At 41.4% G+C, this 20,493-nt stretch overlaps 2 protein-coding genes across 3 annotated transcripts; one reads left to right on the top strand and one right to left on the bottom strand.

Moving 5' to 3' along the window:
• The first annotated feature begins 1,863 nt into the window (after nucleotides 1-1,863).
• wdr46 (WD repeat domain 46) lies at nucleotides 1,864-16,962 on the top strand. Of its 2 annotated transcripts, XM_030734465.1 has the most exons (14): nucleotides 1,864-2,005; nucleotides 2,256-2,420; nucleotides 2,840-2,920; nucleotides 3,020-3,132; nucleotides 3,244-3,331; nucleotides 5,179-5,240; nucleotides 8,182-8,286; nucleotides 8,398-8,548; nucleotides 9,552-9,787; nucleotides 14,300-14,453; nucleotides 15,549-15,696; nucleotides 15,919-16,109; nucleotides 16,243-16,356; nucleotides 16,460-16,962. In XM_030734465.1, exons 1-14 carry the CDS (start codon nucleotides 1,949-1,951, stop codon nucleotides 16,577-16,579), a joined length of 1,785 nt encoding a protein of 594 aa, XP_030590325.1. In that variant the 5' UTR covers nucleotides 1,864-1,948; the 3' UTR covers nucleotides 16,580-16,962. The 2 variants fall into 2 exon arrangements, with proteins under 2 accessions (XP_030590325.1, XP_030590326.1); XM_030734466.1 differs by lacking the exons at nucleotides 1,864-2,005; nucleotides 2,256-2,420 and adding an exon at nucleotides 2,501-2,627.
• A 387-nt stretch (nucleotides 16,963-17,349) lies between these two features.
• b3galt4 (UDP-Gal:betaGlcNAc beta 1,3-galactosyltransferase, polypeptide 4) lies at nucleotides 17,350-19,801 on the bottom strand. The gene has a single exon (XM_030734467.1). It carries the CDS (start codon nucleotides 19,499-19,501, stop codon nucleotides 18,386-18,388), a length of 1,116 nt encoding a protein of 371 aa, XP_030590327.1. The 5' UTR covers nucleotides 19,502-19,801; the 3' UTR covers nucleotides 17,350-18,385.
• Nucleotides 19,802-20,493: the final 692 nt, after the last annotated feature.

The following is a 20,493-nucleotide window of genomic DNA, read 5'->3' as shown; positions in this document are numbered from 1 at the left end:
TAATATATTACTTAGGATACAATATTCCTTTTATTTTACCTTATGAGAGCATCTGGCCCTCATAGTGTTTGCCAAAAAAAATTTTGGCCCTTGGACGAATGTAGTTGATGACCCCTGCACTAGAGGAACAAATCAGAGCTGGGCCGGGGGCGGGGCAAATGACCGGGCCCTTTATACCCAAATAATAAAGCTCATCATAACATAATTTTACAACATACACATGCCCACAAAAGTGGGAATGTGTATGTTATAAAGTGCCACTCATGTTAGCTTAGTCCCTAAAAATGCTCCACTTAGTTTACAATCTGTTGCCAAGTGACTGATGATGACATTGGTGGACAGCTGGTGACGAGTTTTACCCAAAATACACTTGGAGGAAATATCATCGATCCACTTGAAAATTTGCATGTCATGAAGTTAAATGTAAGACTGAAAATAAAGCCAGTCATGCGAGCACAACATTTTATTCAATATTTTACACCTACTACATCACTAAAGTCAGTCGGTCTTGTAAAGTTTTTAGCAACCATGACTCAGTTCTGACTGTGGCAATCTTTAAAACCCCCATGTAAAACATGAATGATGGGTGATGTAAAGTAAGCTATACCTTTAGCTGTATACCTTGTTCATCTGGATATGCTTAGGAGAGGGCCTGCCTTCTCCAGCTCTCCTCGGACGTGCTAGAGATCTGGCTACCTGAAATCTTAACTTTTCTTCCATCCGGGCCCCCTCTGCGGCCGGGCCGGGGGCGTGCCGTCCTCCCAGCCCCCCCCCAGAAGTTCCGCCCCTGATGTGACATGTTAACTCTTTGTGGTCATTCATAAATGCACGGTGAAAATACACAGAGTGAGGCAGAAAGTACCGTGCTGCTTCAGTAGGGGGCAGTGCTGTCCCAGCAGCAGGATAGGCACATGGACTTCATCTTCAAATAAAGGTATGATAATACATGTTTTTTTTTTAAATTTAAAAATAGAAAACCCCCCCCCCCCTCCCCGAAAAAATATTTTGACCTTACATTAAATATTTTGTTTGTTTTTCCATCATTATTGAACAGTATGAAGTTGATTAACGTATAATGAATCATTAGCATAATTAAAATTGAAATATAAGCTTCTATTTGGGTTCATATATGTGAACATCCGACTCCAGATGAGTCAGTACCTCACCCATCACAAACCTCACCAAACGTCACTTGTGTCTGCTAGCTAAAAGAACAGCTCCTGAATTTCCAGGGAGAGAAAAGAAAGAGAGCGTTCACTCAGATGGAGAAAGACATAAGAAAAAGGACAGGAGAGGAAGAAGAGAGGTTAGATTTAAAGGTAAGGACTGCAAAGTAAACTGCTAACTTTGTGTTCAAAGATTGTATCAACAATACTGCAGTGTAGTTTGCTGTACTGTATTTACAGTAAAGTTCTGTGTTGGACTGGAGCACAGTGTCTGTGTTTATGATCAGAGTTACAGGTTACATGAAGTGTAGCACAGCTTGTGTCCTACATAACAGATTCAAGCTGAGTGCATTCATTAGAATTAAAATTTAGATTGAAATAACATTTGTATTCTCATGTATTATTTCATATATTACAATAATATATAATGAGGTTCATTTAGCTTTACACAAAAATAGCTGGTAGAAACATCCTCCAAAGGACTTTTACTTTCTTACTTTGAGTACATTTCAGAGCCTGTACTTTTTTACTTTTACTGAAGTAAAGAAGTTTAACCAGTACTTCAAATTTTACCCAAACTATTTTTTAACAGAAGTACTTGTACTTCTACTCAAGTACAGAATGTCTGTACTTTTGCCACCTCTGGACCTCCTGTTTTCATTATAACGTACACACTTGACATGTAAGCCGATACAGTAACCCTTCCAGACCAAGAGGTGGCGGTCACAGACACAGTTTACTACAGCCGTAATCCAAGAACAAGAAAAACGTATACAACAGAAATGGCGTCTCCCGGCGAGGCAACTGTGTCTGATACACACGTGGGTAAAAAGAAAAAGGTAGGTACAGATAAATCATTACTCAAAGCACATAATCGCAGTCCTTTGACGCTGTTGATAACTGCAGTTAAGAGATACAGCGTTTTAACTAATAAACAGGAAATAGCAGTTCATTGCTTGCTAGCATCAGGCAGCTAATGTGAATAGCAGTACACGGGGCTCAAAACAGCGTTTCTGGGCATAAATAAACTCCATGAAATTCCTTAGAGTCACATCTTTTAACTTGCCACTGTTTGCTCCTGTCTTACAGCCGCCTGCTCGGTACTGGCAGGAGCTCCGGGAGGAGGAGGGGAAAGAAGAAAAAGTTAAAAACGACGGAGAAAAGGCTCTGCAGCAGAAGGACCAAAAGACACGAAAAGCAAAGAAGAGAAAGCAAGAGGAGGGTCCAAAAGATGGAGATAAAATCAATAAAGGGGTAGGTGAATAAGAATGACGTTGACACGCGAAAATCATTATTGTTGTTGTTTAAACTGATGTGGGAGGTTGCGTGTTGCACGTCCTGTTTAAGATGCATCTTTGGGTACCCTTCGTTACAGTAACAGTCTGTGCGTCACCTTTTTGCAGTGTAACAGCAGCCCAGGTTACAAAATGTCCAAACAATAGCACAGTTGTGTTAATAAAGGTAACCTGATCTCCTGTTAGGTTTTGCAAAACCCATGTGTTGACTCATGAGCCTTGTACAGAATTTTTTGCTGAATTACTTAAGTGTGAAGCAGGCCTTATGACTGGAAGAAGATGACCTTTAATGTTTACCACAATTCAGTCTGGTTCTACTCTTCAATTTTAATATGATTTTTTTTTTTTTTGTTCTAACTAATATTTATGTTCTCTCAGAAATCAGACCCATTTCCAGGGCCTGCTCCCATTCCAGAAGACAGGGTGCAGAAATTCAAGAGGAAAGAGAAACTTAAAAAGGTAAGCATCCAAGTGGCTTTTTTTTTTTTTTAAATACTAAGTTATTTTTAGCCCTTGTTTCCAGCCTTCATCTTGTTTCTCTGTTCTTTTTCTCTATAGCCCCACCATAAGCAATACAAGCTGAGAGACATTATAGCACGTTCAGAAGATGCTTCAGAAATGGCCCAGAAGCAAGCGGCCCGGTTTGACCTTCTCCTCCCAGAGGAGGCAGGGTAAGTGCCTTGAAATGATTCTCCCTTTTTTGTGTCACATTGTATGCTGACTGTGACAGCGATCATATGATGAAAAATGTCCCTTTGAGTGCTGTTTCCTTCTGATCTCAGATTTCTAGAAGGAGATGAAGATGAGGACACATTTACAATTTCACAGGAGGATATTGCAGACGCTGTGGATATAACATCTGGAGCAAAGGTACTGGAACCTTAGTCACATGTGTCTTTGTTGGGTTTTTTTTTGGTTTTTTTAACAAATTGCACCTTAAGTTGGCACTATGTTTATTAAGGAAAAAAAATACTAATCCCTGTCACCATGAAACTTGTCTAGTTGGTCATGAATATTATTTTTGGGAAGAGAAATTTCCTGAAAAACGAAGTGAATAAGTAAATTTGTATAGAAATTTTGGATAAACCCAGATTAAGGCTTTTTTGTTTTTTATTTTTTGGTTTGTTTTTTTTCTTCATTGAGATAATTTAGAATATATGTTTATTACCCTATAAATTAGAATATACTCTGCATCCAAAAAAAGCTTCTTTTTTTTTCCCCTTTTGTTTTTAGGAATAAAACGTTAAGTAAATTAGAGTTCTGAATGATTAAAAAGCAAATACTTCTGTAAAAACCTCCAATATCACCTGAAGTAATATTGAAGTGGAGATTTCTGGCTCAGATTATGAAAAAGAAGTTTAAGGAATGCTCACCGTATACCGTATTTTTCGGACTATAAGTCACATCGGACTATAAGTCGCACCAGCCAAAAAATGCATAATAAAGAAGAAAAAACATATATAAGTCACACTGGACTATAAGTCACATTTTTGGGGGGTGGGGGTGTATTTATTTGATAGAATCCGAGACCAAGAACAGACATTACATCTTGAAAGGCAATTTAATGGATAATGGATTAAAGAACAGGCCGAATACGGTTATGCCTATGGTATGCTAACGTAACACATTCAGTTACATGACGCACAATGAACTGAGTACCTGTCTGTAATGTTAACGTAACATTAACAGTTATTCATATAATCATAGCATAAAGAACATGCTAACAAGTTTACCAAACCATCAATCCATTTAATTCTTCATCCTCGGTGTTACTTCTAAACAACTCCGCACACTCCGTAGGTAGATGAAGCGCCGCTTCCCCTTCAGCGTCGCTTTCGTCAGACTCGTCGTCAGTTGCAGTTCCAATTATTCTGGCCTTCTGAATCCTGACAGGATGGTTTTAGTTGTCGCTGAAGCCCATGCTTTGTTGATCCATCCAATGACTTCCAGGAAAGTTGGGTGGTGCATTCTCCTGGGTGCCGTGAAGCTGTGCTCTCCATCCATCAGCCTCTGCTCCCACAGGTTGCACAAGACTGCCTTAACGCGCTGGTTCACGGACATGTCAAGTGTCTGAGTATTTTGGTTAATGTGTTAATAATTTCACATATAAGTTGCTCCAGAGTATAAGTTGCACCCCCGGCCAAACTATGAAAAAAAAGTGCAACTTATAGTCCGGAAAATATGGTAGATGTTTAGTGTAAAATAACAATTTTGTTAGAAAACAATTTACTGGTTAAAATTTTAAAAGATGTCAGTTTAAAAGTTCCAACGGTAATTATTAATTATGTATCCATTTTTTTAAATTTCAAATAGACAAATAGACATGGTGTTATAAAATAAAGTCCTATTGTTTATTTTTGGATTTTGTGGTGATTTATGGTTTCCTCCATAAACTACTGCAAAGCCAAGTGAAAGGTCACTGTTTCAATTCCAGCTGGAAAGACACATTTCTTTTGGGGTTGGATCATGAAGGGCATCTGGAATAAAATTGTGCCAAATCAAAATATGCAGAGCTACCTGCTGTAGCAACCCCTTGTGACAAGGGAGAGGCTGAACGTAGCTTCCTCTTTACTCTGATCAGTTGTTATGCCATGTTATAGAAGAAAAGAATCCCAAAAGTGACTGCACACAGCACTGGTGCTTCCAGAATTATGAAGTTGTTACTACCAGAGTGAGTGTTGTTCATTTATTTCTTGCTCTCTTCTTCTTCTCCTCAGTATTTTAATCTGAAACTATCTCAGTTTGGACCATATCGTGTGGATTACAGCAAGACTGGACGGTCAGTATCACACATGACATGCAAAGTATGAAGTGGATTTGGAGCAGTTGCAGCTCCTGTTATCACAGCCACAAACATTAGTGTTTTTCTCTGATGTTGACTGAGTCAAGTTCTCTTGACTCCAAAATGCTCCAATTTCTGATTTTGGACTTTTATTTTTATTTTTTTATGAATTTTCAAGAATTGCTGTAGATTTATGTTTAACTTCAATTGTGACTCCTTCCTTATTTTGTTGCCCAATTTTTCTGAAACTTTGAGTATTCATTGGGCGAAGGTCTACAGAATGTTCCAGATTTTCAATATTTTATTTTATTTTTTTTTTACATTTGTAAACAAAAAGTAAGTATCAGCTCAGTGATGGTTGACCTACAGCCAAATTAGTTATTGTACAAGTAAAACATTTGGCAGCGGAGCTCTATAGGCCATCAGGTCTCTTGTGTTTCTTTTAGGCACATGAAATATGAAAATATTTCCCTGACATTTGTTATCTATAATTATTCATGAGCCAATCGTGGTTCCATAGTGCTTGGCAAGCAAAAGATTGTTGTTCATTTCCAACCAGAGACACAAACCCCCTTCGGGGTTTTGTCAGGAAGGGCATATGATGTAAAACTCTGCTAAATCAAACATGTTAAGCTCCCTGTTGTGACAACCACTTGTGACAAGGGAGCAGCTGAAAGTGGTGTTTAAAAAATAATGTATGAGTCTTTACTAAGATAATATAAAATGCAGTTTGAATTTAACTGTACAGGTAGGTGGAATGACCCGCTGGGCATTACTGCCTGTCGCACCATCTCCAGTGCCGATGTGTAAGCTGCAAGGTCATCAGCCATGTACCACCATTCACCAACGTTTCACTCCTTTACTCCTGGTATGTTTCCTGTTGGCAGAGCAGTGATAGGGATGTCTCCCTGTCACTCCTTGCAGCTGATTGATTTTCACTCATTCGGCCATTGTCTAGGTTAGTCGTTTCCCCAGCCCCTGTCCTTCCTCCTTTTCCAGACCCAAAAGCTGCCTTTCTCAGCCTCCTCTGCCAGACCTTTCATTACCTTCCTCAGCTTTTTTCCAGTAACTCCTGCGTGTCTCAAGCGGTGTATGGCTGATAGTCCTACAAAGCTCAGGCATCCAACCTTCACTTGGTAGATGATGGTCTTACAGCCTGCTTCCCGGCACTTGGCAGCCAGCCCTTCATATTTGGCCTTCTTGCACTCGAAGACAGCCTCAATCTCCACCTCTAGTGTTTTGGGTTTTTTTTTTCTTTTCTTCAGTTACTCAGTGAGTCGAGCCTCAAGTGGGCTCTTGTTTCTGGTGTGAAGTGTGCCAAAGTTGGTGTGGTCCTCCACTGGTGGTGGTTCTTTGCTGTCCAGTCAATGCTCCTCAAGCATTTTGGCTAGCTTTCTCAAAACCTGGTCATGGTGCCAGCTATAGTGCCCGTGGGAGAGCACAGTCTTGCAGCGTGACAGGATGTGCTGGAAGCTTGCACTGGGAACATTGCAGAGCAAGCAGCTTTCCTCATTCCCGAACCACTGGTGAAGGTTCAGAGGACAGGGAAGCGAGTTGTATGTGGAGCGAATAAGGAAGCTGAGCCTTGCCTGTGGGATCTTCCACAGTTCAGACTAACTGATGTTCTGGTTGACATCCCCCTCCCAGGTTGTCCAGCTTACTTGTTGCCCTTGTGACACAGCCTTGATATATAGCGCTCTTCCTCCATCCTCATCACCTCTGCCACCACCATCTCCTTCCTCCTTTTGCAGTTGGCCTTGGACCAAAACCGTAGCACCTTTCCCTATCCTAGCCTAGCCCTGCTCTCCCTGCCTGGACTGTGCCAATTATCTCTTGGTGTTGCAGACTACCGATAGCTCTGTCCACCTCGGTTTGAGCATTCCACTTGCAGCCAGTAGGCACCTTGGCATTTGCATCCCTTATCGACTGGTCAGTGGACTTCGGATGGACTTCAGTGGTAGTTGCAGTGTCTTCCTCCCAAAGAATCCTGTTTCTGAGAAGTACCGTGACAGCCCCAACCACTTTCAGATGAATGAGTTGGCTTCTTACTTACGGTGGATATCAGGATCTCACTCATTTTTAATGGCCACATAGCCTCCCTCTGTTGGACAAACTATGCAGTATCAACACTCAACATGGTTAAAGTGTGATTCTTCCATCTCTTCTTTACTATTTAACTTTTCATCTGCCTTTATAAATGCAATACCAATATATTACCAAATTGCTGATATCAGCCAATAATATTGGTTGGGCTCTATGTACATGTACAAACTGGCCTTTTTTTTTTTTTCTTTTTTTTTTTTTTGAAGCTTTTGCTGCTGGTTATCCTGTTTTAATGTTCAGGACAGCTTAGATTTCAGAAATTTTCAACAGTCTAAGAAAAAGATTGATGGAAACTCAGGTCAGTTTGATCCATCCATGTCACTCACAGTGGTGACATTAACAGAAGTAAACACTGGGATACTAGACAGTGATTCATAGAAAAAATATATCTGAAACCATCGTGTTAATGGTACTGGGTGTTGTCATGTTGGGTACTGTTATCTTCTGACAAAATTATTTACTGTAGTCCATCCAGTTCAGTCACATACTAGAAGCATAACTCCATTTCAAGCATAGCTCTGTTGATCAGTGCCCTGTTCCAGGGCTGACGTATGGAACAGAGCAATGATTAGCGTTGTTTGCCAGAGGGGTTGGCAAGGCAAATACTCATTTCTAGAGTAAATGTTAAGCAGCTTATATAACAGTATTTTCTCTCCCAGCATATACGAGCAACATATTTATTTCCAACTCCGTTTGTGATTAGATTTCAACATTAAGCCTTTGATAACTCTGGCTTCTTTGCTAAATGGTACACCAGCTTCACCACTTAATACCATTTAGCAAAGAGACTTTATAAGTTTTAATTTTGTTCATGTTTATATTCTCTTCACTTCAGTCACCTGCTGCTTGGTGGGAGGAGAGGCCATGTTGCCTGTATAGATTGGGTGTCCAAACAGCTGATGTGTGAGATAAATGTGATGGAATCTGTCAATGATGTGAAGTAAGTCACACAAAGCGGAAAGCCATGTCTCACATATCAACAAACAACATCATTGTCAATCATTTTTGAACATCTCCTCCGGACTAAAACAAATTTCTGCCTTTTATTTAGGTGGCTTCATAGTGAGACTATGTATGCAGTGGCTCAGAAGAAGTGGCTTTATATCTATGACTCTAATGGAATAGAGCTTCATTGCATCCGAAAATTCAATGACGTCCTTCGTATGCAGTTCCTCCCCTATCACTTTTTGCTAGCCACAGCGGTGAGTTCATATTAATTGATCTTATATCTTTCTGTTTCTTGCATTTCCATTTCCACAATAATATATTGTCCTTTTTTCCCCTCAGCCCTAAAAGGCTGATGGGGTATTGTCGTCAACCTGCCCTGGCGGGCGGGCAGGCAGACAGGTGGGCATTGAGTGGCACGGATACTCAATTATTGTGAACATGATAACTTGAGAACGAGGCAACAGGATTTTTTTAAATTGATACCATAGGTACATCTCCTTAAAATCTTGAGTTCAAGTCTCTGTGACTTCACAAGATTTTCAGGTCAAGTTTTCTGAAAATCTTTTGTGTAGTTGCTCAAGAAGGAAGTCACCTAGAATTAATACCATAGGTGCATCTACTAAGAGGCTGAGGAGTATCACTGCCAGCTGCCAGTATTTTTCATTAAGCCATAATTTTCTCCAGTCATAGTCTCGTTATTAAAATTTTCCTGCTTTGACTGCTGATTAAGCCTAAATTTTCTGGCTTCCTGTATAGTCAGCAGATTTCCAGGCCAAGACGTCCTGTTATTTGTGACCGTCTGTGTGGTTCTAGATAAAAATCAATTAAAAAGAAGCTTATAAAAAGCTAAATCATGGTAGAGTTTCACATGTATTTTGGTAAATGCTGTTTTCCTACATACAAACAAATGTGATTGGCCAATCAAATTCAGACTACAAAGAGAAACCGGGAAGCTTCCAATACAAAAAAAAAAGGGGGGAAAAAAATTGATTCTGCATCTAAGCGTGAGCTGGCTGAGAGGGTACCACAATCATGACAATATGTAACAACACATAAAAACAACTTATTATCCACTACAGAGGAGTTCAGACAATATACAGTTTTGTTGCAGAAACATGCGTCAGTCTAGCACTTCATGTCTTGCAGACAAAACCGTGATAGTTTAGAGATTAATCTGATAAATAAACATGAGAAAAAACTTTTGTTGACAATAATTTAAATTTAAAAGCGAAGCCTTGTTTTTGTTGTCATCTTTAGAGTGCTACCAGTTTCCTGCAGTACCTGGATGTGTCAGTGGGAAAAGAAGTGGCAGCTATCTGCACCAAAACTGGCCGACTTGATGTGATGTGCCAGAACCCTTATAATGCCATCATCCATCTAGGTCATGCTAACGGCACGGTCACCCTGTGGTCACCAAACCAGAAAGAAGCCCTTGTCAAGATGCTTTGTCACCAAGGCAGTGTGCGCTCCGTCGCTGTGGACAAGACGGGCACGTAAGTCACATAAATCTTTTCACAGAGGAGAGAAGCAGAAATGTTTTGTGAATTCTGTCAAAGTTATACTGATGATGTTTCACAATAGTCCTAAGCACTAAAAGCATCGTTTTATATATTGACTCACTGGCTACTTTTTTTAGATACACCTTGCAACCTTCAAAACTGCCTTAATTTTTCATGACATAGATACAACAAGGTGCTGGAAGCATTTCTCTGAGTTTTTGGTCCATATTGACATGATAGCATCACAAGTTACTGCAGATTGATCAGCTGCACATCCATGATGTGACTCTCCCATTCCACCACATCCCAAAGGTCCTCTATTGGATTGAGATCTGGTGACTTTGGAGGCCATTTGAGTATAGTGAACTCATTTTTATACTCAAGAAACCAGTTTAAGATGATTTGAGCTTTATGTCGTGGCACGTTATCCTGCTGGAAGCAGCCATCGGAAGATGGGTACACTGTGGTCATAAAGGGATAGACACGGTCAGCAGCAATACTCAGGTAGACTGTGGCATTTAAGTGATGCTCAGTTGGTATTAAGTGGCCCAAAGTGATCCATGAAAATATCCCCACACCATTACACCACCAACAGCCTGAACTGTTGATGCAAGGTAGAATGGGTCCATGCTTTCATGTTTTTATGCCAAATCCTGACCTACCATCTGAATGTTGCAGGAGAAATTGAGACTCATCAGACCAGGCAACATTTTTCCAATGTTCTATTTAGGGATGTACACCACTAGTCGATCAGAAGACTAATTGTCACTATTGCTGTAGTGCTCGTTCAATCTAATTGTTAAAATTTTAACTGATATCTAATGCAGGGAAATTGATGTGTCCTCAGTGTTATGCAGCCATCTTCCACCAGATGATGCTGCAATGCATGGCACTCAGTTGTCTTCTTCTACTTCTGCATCTGCATCAATGATTGACATGCTGTGCATTCAGATGCTCTTCTGCATACCTTGGTTGTAAAAAGTGGTTATTTGAGTTACTGTTCCCTTCCTCTCTGCTTGAAGCAGTTTGGCCATTCTCTTAGAGCTGATGCTTACTGGATATTTTGTATTTTTCAGACCATTCTCTGTAAACTCTAGAGATGGTTGTGCAGGAAAATCCAAATAGAGTAGCAGTTTCTCAAATACTCAGATCTGTCTGTCTGGCACCAACAAGCACACCACATTCAAAGTCACTTAAATTATTTTTGTTCCCCATTCTGATGCTCTGCATGAATTTCACCAGGCCATCTTGACACTGCTTACATACCAGTGTTGTTTCACTTGACGATGATGAAGACGAAGATGAAATTATTTCGTTGACAACCCTTTTTTTTTTCATGACAATGACGAGATAAACATAGCTCTTTGATGACTAAAACATGACGAGACATCTGTGAGTTTTCGTTGACGAAACTGGACAAGAAGGTTAATTGATGTTCCATCAGTCATCCAAAATGCATGACATGTCTGCCTATTGTGCTTGTAATCTGTCAGTCAAAAGCTAAAACCTATCAGCAATGTTGCTGCATCCCATCTGTTTTTGGTCATGCCCACCACCTCCATTACTTTAATCCAGGGGTGTCAAACTCAGTCACAGGATGGGCCAAAATTGCAGGTCGAACAGGACTAAAAATAATAATTTTAATCAGCAATATGAATTTGAATGACCAGAATACAGCAACTTTTTCTTCAACACATTAAATAAAATATAAAATTATATTTTTCTTCAAAAATAACATAAATAAAGTGAATTTCTGCACTTCAGTCAGAAAAACACTGCGTAAACTGCACAGTGTGTCCAGTTTCTCAGCAAAAAGCACAGCTGCAAACACAGCAGTGGAGACCTGCTCTGAGTTTTGTTTTTTTGGGGTTTTTTGGGCAGTCACACCCATAATCACATGGTCCCGTCCCTGAAGCTCCACAGACGTATGGATGCTTCTCACAGCCACCTTTCATCCCGGAGCCCTGCTGAGACTTTTACTTTACTTTTCATGAAGTTGACAGATTTCCTCAGGTAGCTCATCACACCTGTGTATAGGGCAAGTCACCAAATTCAGAAGCTATTTCCTTCGAAACTGCCGGTGACTTAAACCTTTGCCTCTTATATGTCTGTGTTACGATGCTCGTGTTGTGTCTTCAGGACTTTGCTGTGTAGCGTTTCCTGGTGTGTGAGCAGTAACGCACTGTTAGCTCACCTGTGCAGGTCTCCCTCTACATCTTCTCCTGCATCTGTCTCACTAATCCTCTCTTTTCCCTGCACATCTCAGGTGAGGAAAAGAGACGGACAGTTTACGTCCAGTGTCACCAATCAGGTCCTTTGCCTCCCACCTGTTTGGAAAATCCCTGTTTCATTTGGCCATTTTTGGGGGTCAGACTAGCTTAAATGTCACTGTAAAAAATGCTGACCGCTGTTTTTATCCGCTCATCACTAATCAATGTGTCACTGTCAGCGCAGAAAACAGGTTAGTGCACAGGTTGCGGCCTTCGCTGCAGCTGGTGCAGTGCATCATAAGTATGAGTGGTGGAGCGCTATTTACCCGTGGGCCATTAATAACTATGTGAAATTAATTAATCACTGATGGACCATGGCAGATGCTGGACGTTGCACAAGTGGGCTCGGTGGATGCAAACCAAGAAAAGATCTATGGACTTATTTTCAATATAACACATTTGAAAGGAAAACTGAATGCATTGTCCAGGGAGATGGCGGTAACTGTGGATTAAAACTTTTCTAAAAAAAGACAGCAAATCTTAAGTGGCACCTGGCATCTTAAGGCTCACCACCCTGATATTTTGCACTAGTTAAAGATAGTCTGATGTTGTGTGGTATCAACTTAATTGCCCTGGCAGACAAGGTCAAGTTAAGCATGTGTTTTGCATCCATTGCTTATATTTTGGGCATATGTATGTTCATTGCACTTTAGCAAATTCTGACAAATAAAGCCCCAATTGCCAGTGTTTTTGTTTATTGTATTTTTGAAGTAATTGTCGGGTCGTGGTAACGGCTCTCTCCCACTGCTCCTCTTACCAGGTGGGAGTGAGACCAGTGAAAACAAATGCACCTTGATAGTAACTCCACACTTTACGAAAACTCACTGGAGATGAGCAGGTTTGGTTTCCAGGATTTATTGAAGCACAAAATTAAACAAAGTACAAGAAAGCAAAAAGCCCTCCCGGGAGTGTGTGCCTTTGGAGCCCTTACAAAGGAGATAGGAAAAGCAAAAAGTGCGCTAAAGGAGCCCAATAGAGATGCTCTCTCCCAACCTTGCCTCTGCCTTTTATCGCCCAAACTCGCACCGCCCCCTGCTGTTATCAGGAACAATGGGCATAGAAGGATGCTCCCAATCCACTATGAGTTTGATCCTCATGCAATGGCTCCAACACTGTTATCTGGGCTGTCATAAACAAACAACTTTTCCCACGTGAAAATACCTCCCACCTGAGCGCTTCTATCCATGTTTTCACATTATAAGAAACACTTTTAGGGCGGTCTTATCTCAATACACAATTTCTCCCTTACATTTTTCAGTAGCTCAGGTGGGACTTCAACTCCCCTTTTCAGGACACACACTCCCCGCTACCAGACCTTCACTCTGGCAATACTGTGTCAAAAGTGCACTGTGTACAAAGGTGAACCTCTAAATATGAATGAGTGCAGTTCTACCAGTGGAAAAAACCCATGGCCCTGGCTTAGGAGGCCTCAGTCCTTTCCACTCACCTAAAGCATGCAGTGTACCAGTGTGTGAGTGACAATATAGGTGACATATAATATATAATGTGACCATTAATCCAGTGTGTGTGATTAATATATGTGACAAATAATATATATAGTGTGACCATTAATTCAGTGTGTGTGATTAATACATGTAACATTACATGATATAAAAATATTGATAGAAAATACTGATGTCGAATGATAAAAATACACCACATAATTGATTCCACTGTTTCCACTAATTATTCAAATTAATTTGTAAAGACTAATACTTTCTTCTTTTTCCCCACTAAAGCTGACTAAAACTTTTTTGAGTTTTTGTCAACTAAAACTATCACATTTAGAAAAACTGAGTATGCAACAGGTGTACCTAATGAAGTGGCCAGTAAGTGTATATTTTACTTAATCTTTTAAGAACTTGCAATTTATAGCAGGAGTTCACAGGAAAATATCTATAAAGGCCTGTAAAGCACATAGAGTGCCACAGTTTTTAGTTCTTTCATCTTTCCTTCTCTTGTGGGTTTTGTTTTTGTTTTTTTGTTTTTTTTGGTAAGCCTGTATAGAAATCAGCTCACAATGTAGTTCCCTTAACAGAAAATCAACAAAAAAGATTTTCCCCGTAGGCTTTGGGTTTATTTTTGTGAAAGTTTTTTTTTCCTTCAGCTATGTAACCTTGACAAATGAATCTCTTGGAGACTTAAAAGCTTCAGCAATCATAAGTGAGGTGTTCACGCACATGTTTTATGTCCAGTCAGAGTAGTCTTTTATTATGGTGTGCTTTTCTTTTGACAGGTACATGGTGACATCTGGAATGGACAAGAAGCTGAAGGTGTATGACATAAGAGCCTTCAAGCCCCTCAAGTCATACTTCCTTCCTGCTGGAGCTTCCTGTTTGTCACTGAGCCAGAGAGGATTGCTATCTGCAGCCACGGGAGATGTCGTTCAGGTTATCAGATCCACACTGCCCACATTAAGCATAATTTATGGTTTCACAAATGTGTCCGTCTGTGTACGCATTTCCGTTTGGACTGTGAACTGGGAGGAGTTTTCACCCACCACAAACGGGCGTTGGTTAAATGCTGATTGTTTGACAAGTGGGCGGGAATCATCAAAGATTTAAGGAAAAAAAAAATGTGAAAAGTAGCTGCAATGCACACATTTTTTTTTATTGTTTTTAACACTCTGTTTCACTTCAGCTCTTTGTATGTGTTCTCCACGGCCAGCTGATGGACCAACAACACAATAAAGAGTGGTCCACAGACTGGTTGTAAAACATATTTTGTACATTGATTTCATTGAGAACAAACACTGCAGGCAGATAGGCAGTCTGTGACTATCTCCCTAACGCCTGCACTACATCCCATGCAAACATAAAACAGGCATTAGTCGTTTCATAAAGTGTTCTGTTATATGGCGTTGAGCAGGGTACACCCAGGACAGGTTATCAGTTTATCACAGTGCTAACATAGAAAGACATGCCAACCATTCATGCTCATATTCACAAATCACCAGTTAACTTAACATGCCTGTCTTTGGGCTGTGGGAGGAAAACAGGAGTACCTTGAGAGAACCCATGCAGACACAGGGGAGAACACGCAAACTCCCCACAGGCTTTGAACACAGACCCTTCTTGTTGTGAGGCGACATTACATTTCTCATTTATTGAAAAATTAGATGGTGGTGAAGAATCAGTGGTTATTTGCATTTAGAGCAGTGATGTGCTGTGGATTAATACAAATGGAAGTCTGGCTAGTGAAACACAAAGAGGAAGATCTGTGGGGTTGCAGGAAAGTGACTCTTAAATAGCTATTGCTCTTAGAAGGTTGTATGATTGCAGCTCTAGAAAGTAATCCTCTAAGAAAACTAATGGAAAACGATGGGATCTGTAAAGCAAAGCAGTAACTTGAACAGCAAAGCGATCTATGCGCAGGCAGGGCCACAATACTAATACCACATTTCCACTGACGAGGTGCCCGTGCTGGTTTAAAAAGCAGTAGATACAACATGTTAATTTCAGTATGTGGAAATTGTCTCCCTGCAGATTTACAAGGATGTATGGAGCACACCCGTGACTAAACCATACATGGCTCATAGAGTTCGGGGAACAGTGTGGGGGCTCCACTTCTGTCCCTTTGAGGATGTCCTCGGAGTTGGATATGGAGAAGGTTTCACCAGCATGCTCGTACCAGGTCAGACTCAGTTTTTTATTACACCTAGACATGTAAGAGGTACTCTGAACTACATTGTACAGGTTAAGGCCGAAGCAGAAAAGTTTGACAGATGGGTTGTTATAATAGCTACATTCACTGAAGTAAATTTTCATGTTTCCTTAAATCCCAACATAGATTTTTCAGTTGATTAAAACTGTCTCCTCCCTCTCTACTTCTGCTGTCTCTCATTTGCCATCACAGGTGCTGGTGAGCCTAACTTTGATGGTCTGGATGCAAATCCATATCGAAGTGCGAAGCAGAGACAGGAATGGGAGGTTAAAGCCCTGCTGGACAAGATTCAGCCAGATCTTATCAGCCTTGACCCCACTGCGCTGGCACAGGTTGACCAGGCCACCTTGGCTCAAAGGCATCAAGACAGGGTTGAGGCTCTGGTCAGTCTCTTAAATCATCTGTGTATTTAAGATGCATATGCATATCTGCATATTTTGAAGTTATAGTAGGCTAATTATTATTGTCACACTTCTAAAAGCATGTTTTATCTTTTTTTTTGTTTGTTTGTTTCAGGGCTTTGACCCACTTGCTAAAGAAAAATTTGTTCCCAAGTTTAAAAAAAAAGGTCGTAGTTCTGCAGGAGCTGTTGAGAGGCGCAAGAAACAAGTGGCCCATGGGGAGCAGAGGGTATGTAGTCCAAGTTATGAGATGAAATTTAATTAAATCTCTGTGACTTTTCTGCTGTATTTGGAGTCCATGGCTGATCTCTCTTGACTTGTTTATTCCCCAGGACATAATCAGAAAAGGCGTGGAGGACAAAATGAAGATGGAAAAAGAAAGGAGGGAGAGAGAGCAGAATGTGGCTACATTTTCTTCCCAGAAATCTGCATTGGACAGATTCAAAAAATAGAAAAGGAGTATGCTTTGTGTAGCTGAAAACCCAGTGACATTCTATGGGAGTGACCTCTGAACTTCACATAAAGAACACTTTTTTTTGGACACATTATTCCACCAGCAAAACACCAACGGCTGAAATTCTAGAAATAAAGGCTTGCATTGTGACGGGGAACTAATCAATGTTGAGTGGAGTAGGGAAAGCTATATTTGATGTCTGTAGCCTGAAGTGCATCCTGTCTGCAGATAATGTGATGTGCTAGCTGGCATTAGTGTCATCCAGAATTTTTGTTAAGTTGTATTTTTAACCTTGTCAGATGATGTTCTTCTCTCTGAACTTCCTGAGCATATGTCAACTGTTGTTTAAATAAATTCTAAAATTAAACACTGTAATGCCAAGCCTTTAAATTCACTGTTATTTGAAATCACAGCTGAATCTAAAACACTTAAGCACTTTGAGACAGACGGAAGCCTTTTCTTCCAAATTAGAACAAAAGAAACATGATCATCTTAGGAACTTAAAGGTTTTGGTATTTTAAATGATATTTGTGCCTCTTTTTAATTGGCATCTATGCATGTGTGATGGCTACTTTGTTGGGATTCATGCATTACATGTAGTTTTCTGGCCACACATAAGATGCCTTGATGCAAGTGAGGCTTTCAAAATAACCCAACCATAGCAGCTTCATGGATTGGCTGCTTTTCTTTATTTTCATGGAGGATGGAGAAGAGTTGGATAGAAATGTTCAATTCTGGGAAGAAAAAAAAAAAAAAGAGTAGTTTGAATTGAATGAATGGTTTATTTGTTGCTTTATTTTCATAGCACATTTTTTCCTGAGTACAATGCATCAGCTTTTCCTTTAACGCTGTGGGGGAGAATAACAGCCCAGGGCTTCATTGACAAATAGCAACGTCATTGAAAATGTATGTCATCCCAGCCTGGCATGGCAGCCCATAAAACCTGCACATCACTGCAAAGCTGCCAATCAATGTGTAATCTCACAATTTGTGAGAAATGTTATAAATAATATTGTGAATCACATTAGTTTTATGGTCACTAGTTGCATTGTTGGTTGATGAGCTAGGATATTAAATAGTTATTGTACAATCTGTTCCAACTCTACTGTAATGTGAAGCCTTCGTGAAGAGGTCTAAAAGTCACCGTATCCAGTTATGTTTATTCCTTCCTATTACATATGACTATCATGTCCCTCTGGGTGATTAACACCATGAATCCCATTTTATCTACTCTAGTCATTATAAGTGAGTACAGAAATTCTTTAGCATAGAACAGGTTGGGGTTCATTATTACTTCCTATTGCAGTGGTTCTGTATGAAGTCTGTGATTTTTCTATATCAATTCTAGTTTTTGTGAACATGCATTTAGACTGAAATATTGGTGACAGACTGTAGGCCTGTGCAAGTATTAAACATGAAGGTAGCAGCAGCCTATTGATATTAGATGTAGTATGTCTAAACCATTGTTTCAATGTGCATTCATCACATTAGCAGCTCACTATTAAGTATCAGCATGCCAAACTGCTCTACATGTACAGTTTGTGTCTAATAATGCAGGAGGCGGTAGGACTCTAAAGGTTACAGATTCGCCTGACAGCTCCCTATACTACCAGCTGATCTTTCCCTTTCAGTAAGACACATAAATACATTGAAGTATTTAAAAAAATAAAGCTATAAAATTAAACAAAGCATTTTTTCTTTTTAGTGCATGTGTAGCTTCACAGCTTGAAGAGCACTTGTGCTGTTCACAGTACTGAAGCGAGGCACAGCCTCCAGTAAGTCCAGGTTTGCATTCTGTTAACCCTCACAGTCCTTGCTCCAGCCCCAGAGCTGTGCCCAGCATCGCCCGGACTTTGCAAATCCCCAAAGAAGCCCGTAGATTCAGCCAGGAGCAGGGTGGTGATGAATGCACATCAGCCCAGTAGTGCAGCATGTCTCTGGGTGGGATGTGGTGAACGGACACCATGGCCTGATAGCAGCAGCGCCCGTACGGCACACCTGGTCCACCGGAGAAGAGAGAGCAATGTGAGGGTAGCACTCCAGCTGCCCGAGCGCAAAGGCCTACAAACACATCCTCAGGGGGCAGAGGTGTGGATAAAGGTGATGCAGAAGCTGCCAGGGAAATTTTAAGCAATGCAGAGCGGGACAGAACATAGGCTGTGCCACTGCAATAGTCTGGAAACACAGAGGGAGGATATGCTCCTGAGGGGAGGTAGTGCTTGCTCTCCGGGTCCCGGTCCGGAGCCACATGGAGATGCACCCTGCCAAGGTACAAGTCTCCTTGTTCATAGGGGTTACGGCTTCTGTTCAGAAAGTGTAGGAGAGCGCTAGGATTGAACAAGACATCATCATCCACTTTGGCCATGAAGTGAGCCTGAGGGCAGAACCTGCGGGTCCAGCCCAGCATGGACAGGGTCTTCAGGGTGAGGTTGGAGTACGTGTCCAAAAAACGCCCCTGAATTAGGTCTCCCTTCTCCCGAGCCTCTTCTATCAGCAGTTTAGCCAGTCCGGGATCAGATGCCACACCGACCATGAAGAGGGTCATAACCCGCAGACCTCTCACCTCCACCTCTCCTCCCCAGGTGTCCCTGATGGCTTGGCGGGCCCTTTGATTGGCAGGAGCGGAAGTGACCATTGTAATGAGGTAAGGCTTGGCACGCTGGCACACAAGCGGGCTGGGCATGAGCAAAAATTCCTCGGGTCTGTTGGGAGGGACGCTTTGCGGAGGGATGATGCCGATGTGCGGTTCTACCACGGTGTTCATTCCCATGGAGGTGACCCATGATTCAATAAAGTCCACAAAAAGCAGAGCCGACAGGGCTGCGCATGCAATCGTCCCACATAAAAAAGACACAATCCCAAGCTTGCTCCCCCTCTTCCCTAGCCTGGTCTTACATACCCAGAATCCGCGTCCGATCATGACCAACCTCCGGTACCGTTATGCAGCGCTGAAGACCGCTGTAGCTGCCACAACAGTGCTTTTAATCCCTGGTTTTTATTCCCTTGTTTTCACGGCTAGAGGCACCCCGCTGTCATTGCGTTTTCTTCACCTTCCGCCGTCCCCTTCTTTTCCTCTTTCGATTTTAAGCACAGTGGCAGCGCAGAAAAGAGCGCCAGTTTCGGGATGCGCTAAGGCAGCTTTTTAGTCTTGCGTTGATGCTGCAGCCCGATTGGTTTTTTGAAAAAGTAGGGTACGCACCTGCGCACATTAAACGCTCGATTCTCCTCCACCCTCTTCCTCCCGACCCGACTCTTTTGAAGCCTTGTTGGAGAGGTCCAGAGGTCGAGCTGTTTCAACGCTGAAGAAATCAGCTGTGTTCGCCGTTACTCCACCCTCATATGATCAAAGACGTTCCGGGGCATGTGCGATGCTTCTGCTTTTGCTTTGGGCTGTTTTTAAGGTCACCAAGCTGCGTATTCATTTACAGTGGCCTGGCTCTGAAATGGCCTACAAAAACTGTACCCATGGTGTCTGACCCTACTATTCAGATTCCAGTGCTGCAACATAAAATACAATCAGCCAAGGTACGTGTCTTGGCTACAGAGATTTGTCCTGCAGTCTTTGCACCGGAGTCCGTAAAATATATTCACTAAAGTGGCCAGAGGTACAGTGTGAAATATACAACCAAGAAAAGTGAAAGAAACTTAAAATGTCTGTAAGATTACAATTTTAATCATATTTCAGTGTGAAGCGCCGCTACCTTTTGCTCTCCTGCGGTCGTTCCTGTCATACCTAGTGGTGCAGGGCGACACCTGGTGGTAAGGCCTTGGTAACGTTTCCTTCTTGTGCTTTTTTTTGTGAGTAAACTGACTTTCCTCTCCTCTTTCCTCACAGTCCCAGCTGATGACACAGATAAGATTGCGCAAAGCGGAAAAACTGAAGCGTGGCTTGCAACCCAGTGGTATTTTATT

The sequence above is a fragment of the Archocentrus centrarchus genome, chromosome 7 (genome assembly GCF_007364275.1).
Source record: "Archocentrus centrarchus isolate MPI-CPG fArcCen1 chromosome 7, fArcCen1, whole genome shotgun sequence".
In the NCBI taxonomy this organism is placed as follows: Eukaryota; Metazoa; Chordata; class Actinopteri; order Cichliformes; family Cichlidae; genus Archocentrus; species Archocentrus centrarchus.
The sequence above is the reverse complement of the archived record's forward strand: the minus strand, read 5'-3'. Positions and strand labels throughout refer to the sequence as shown.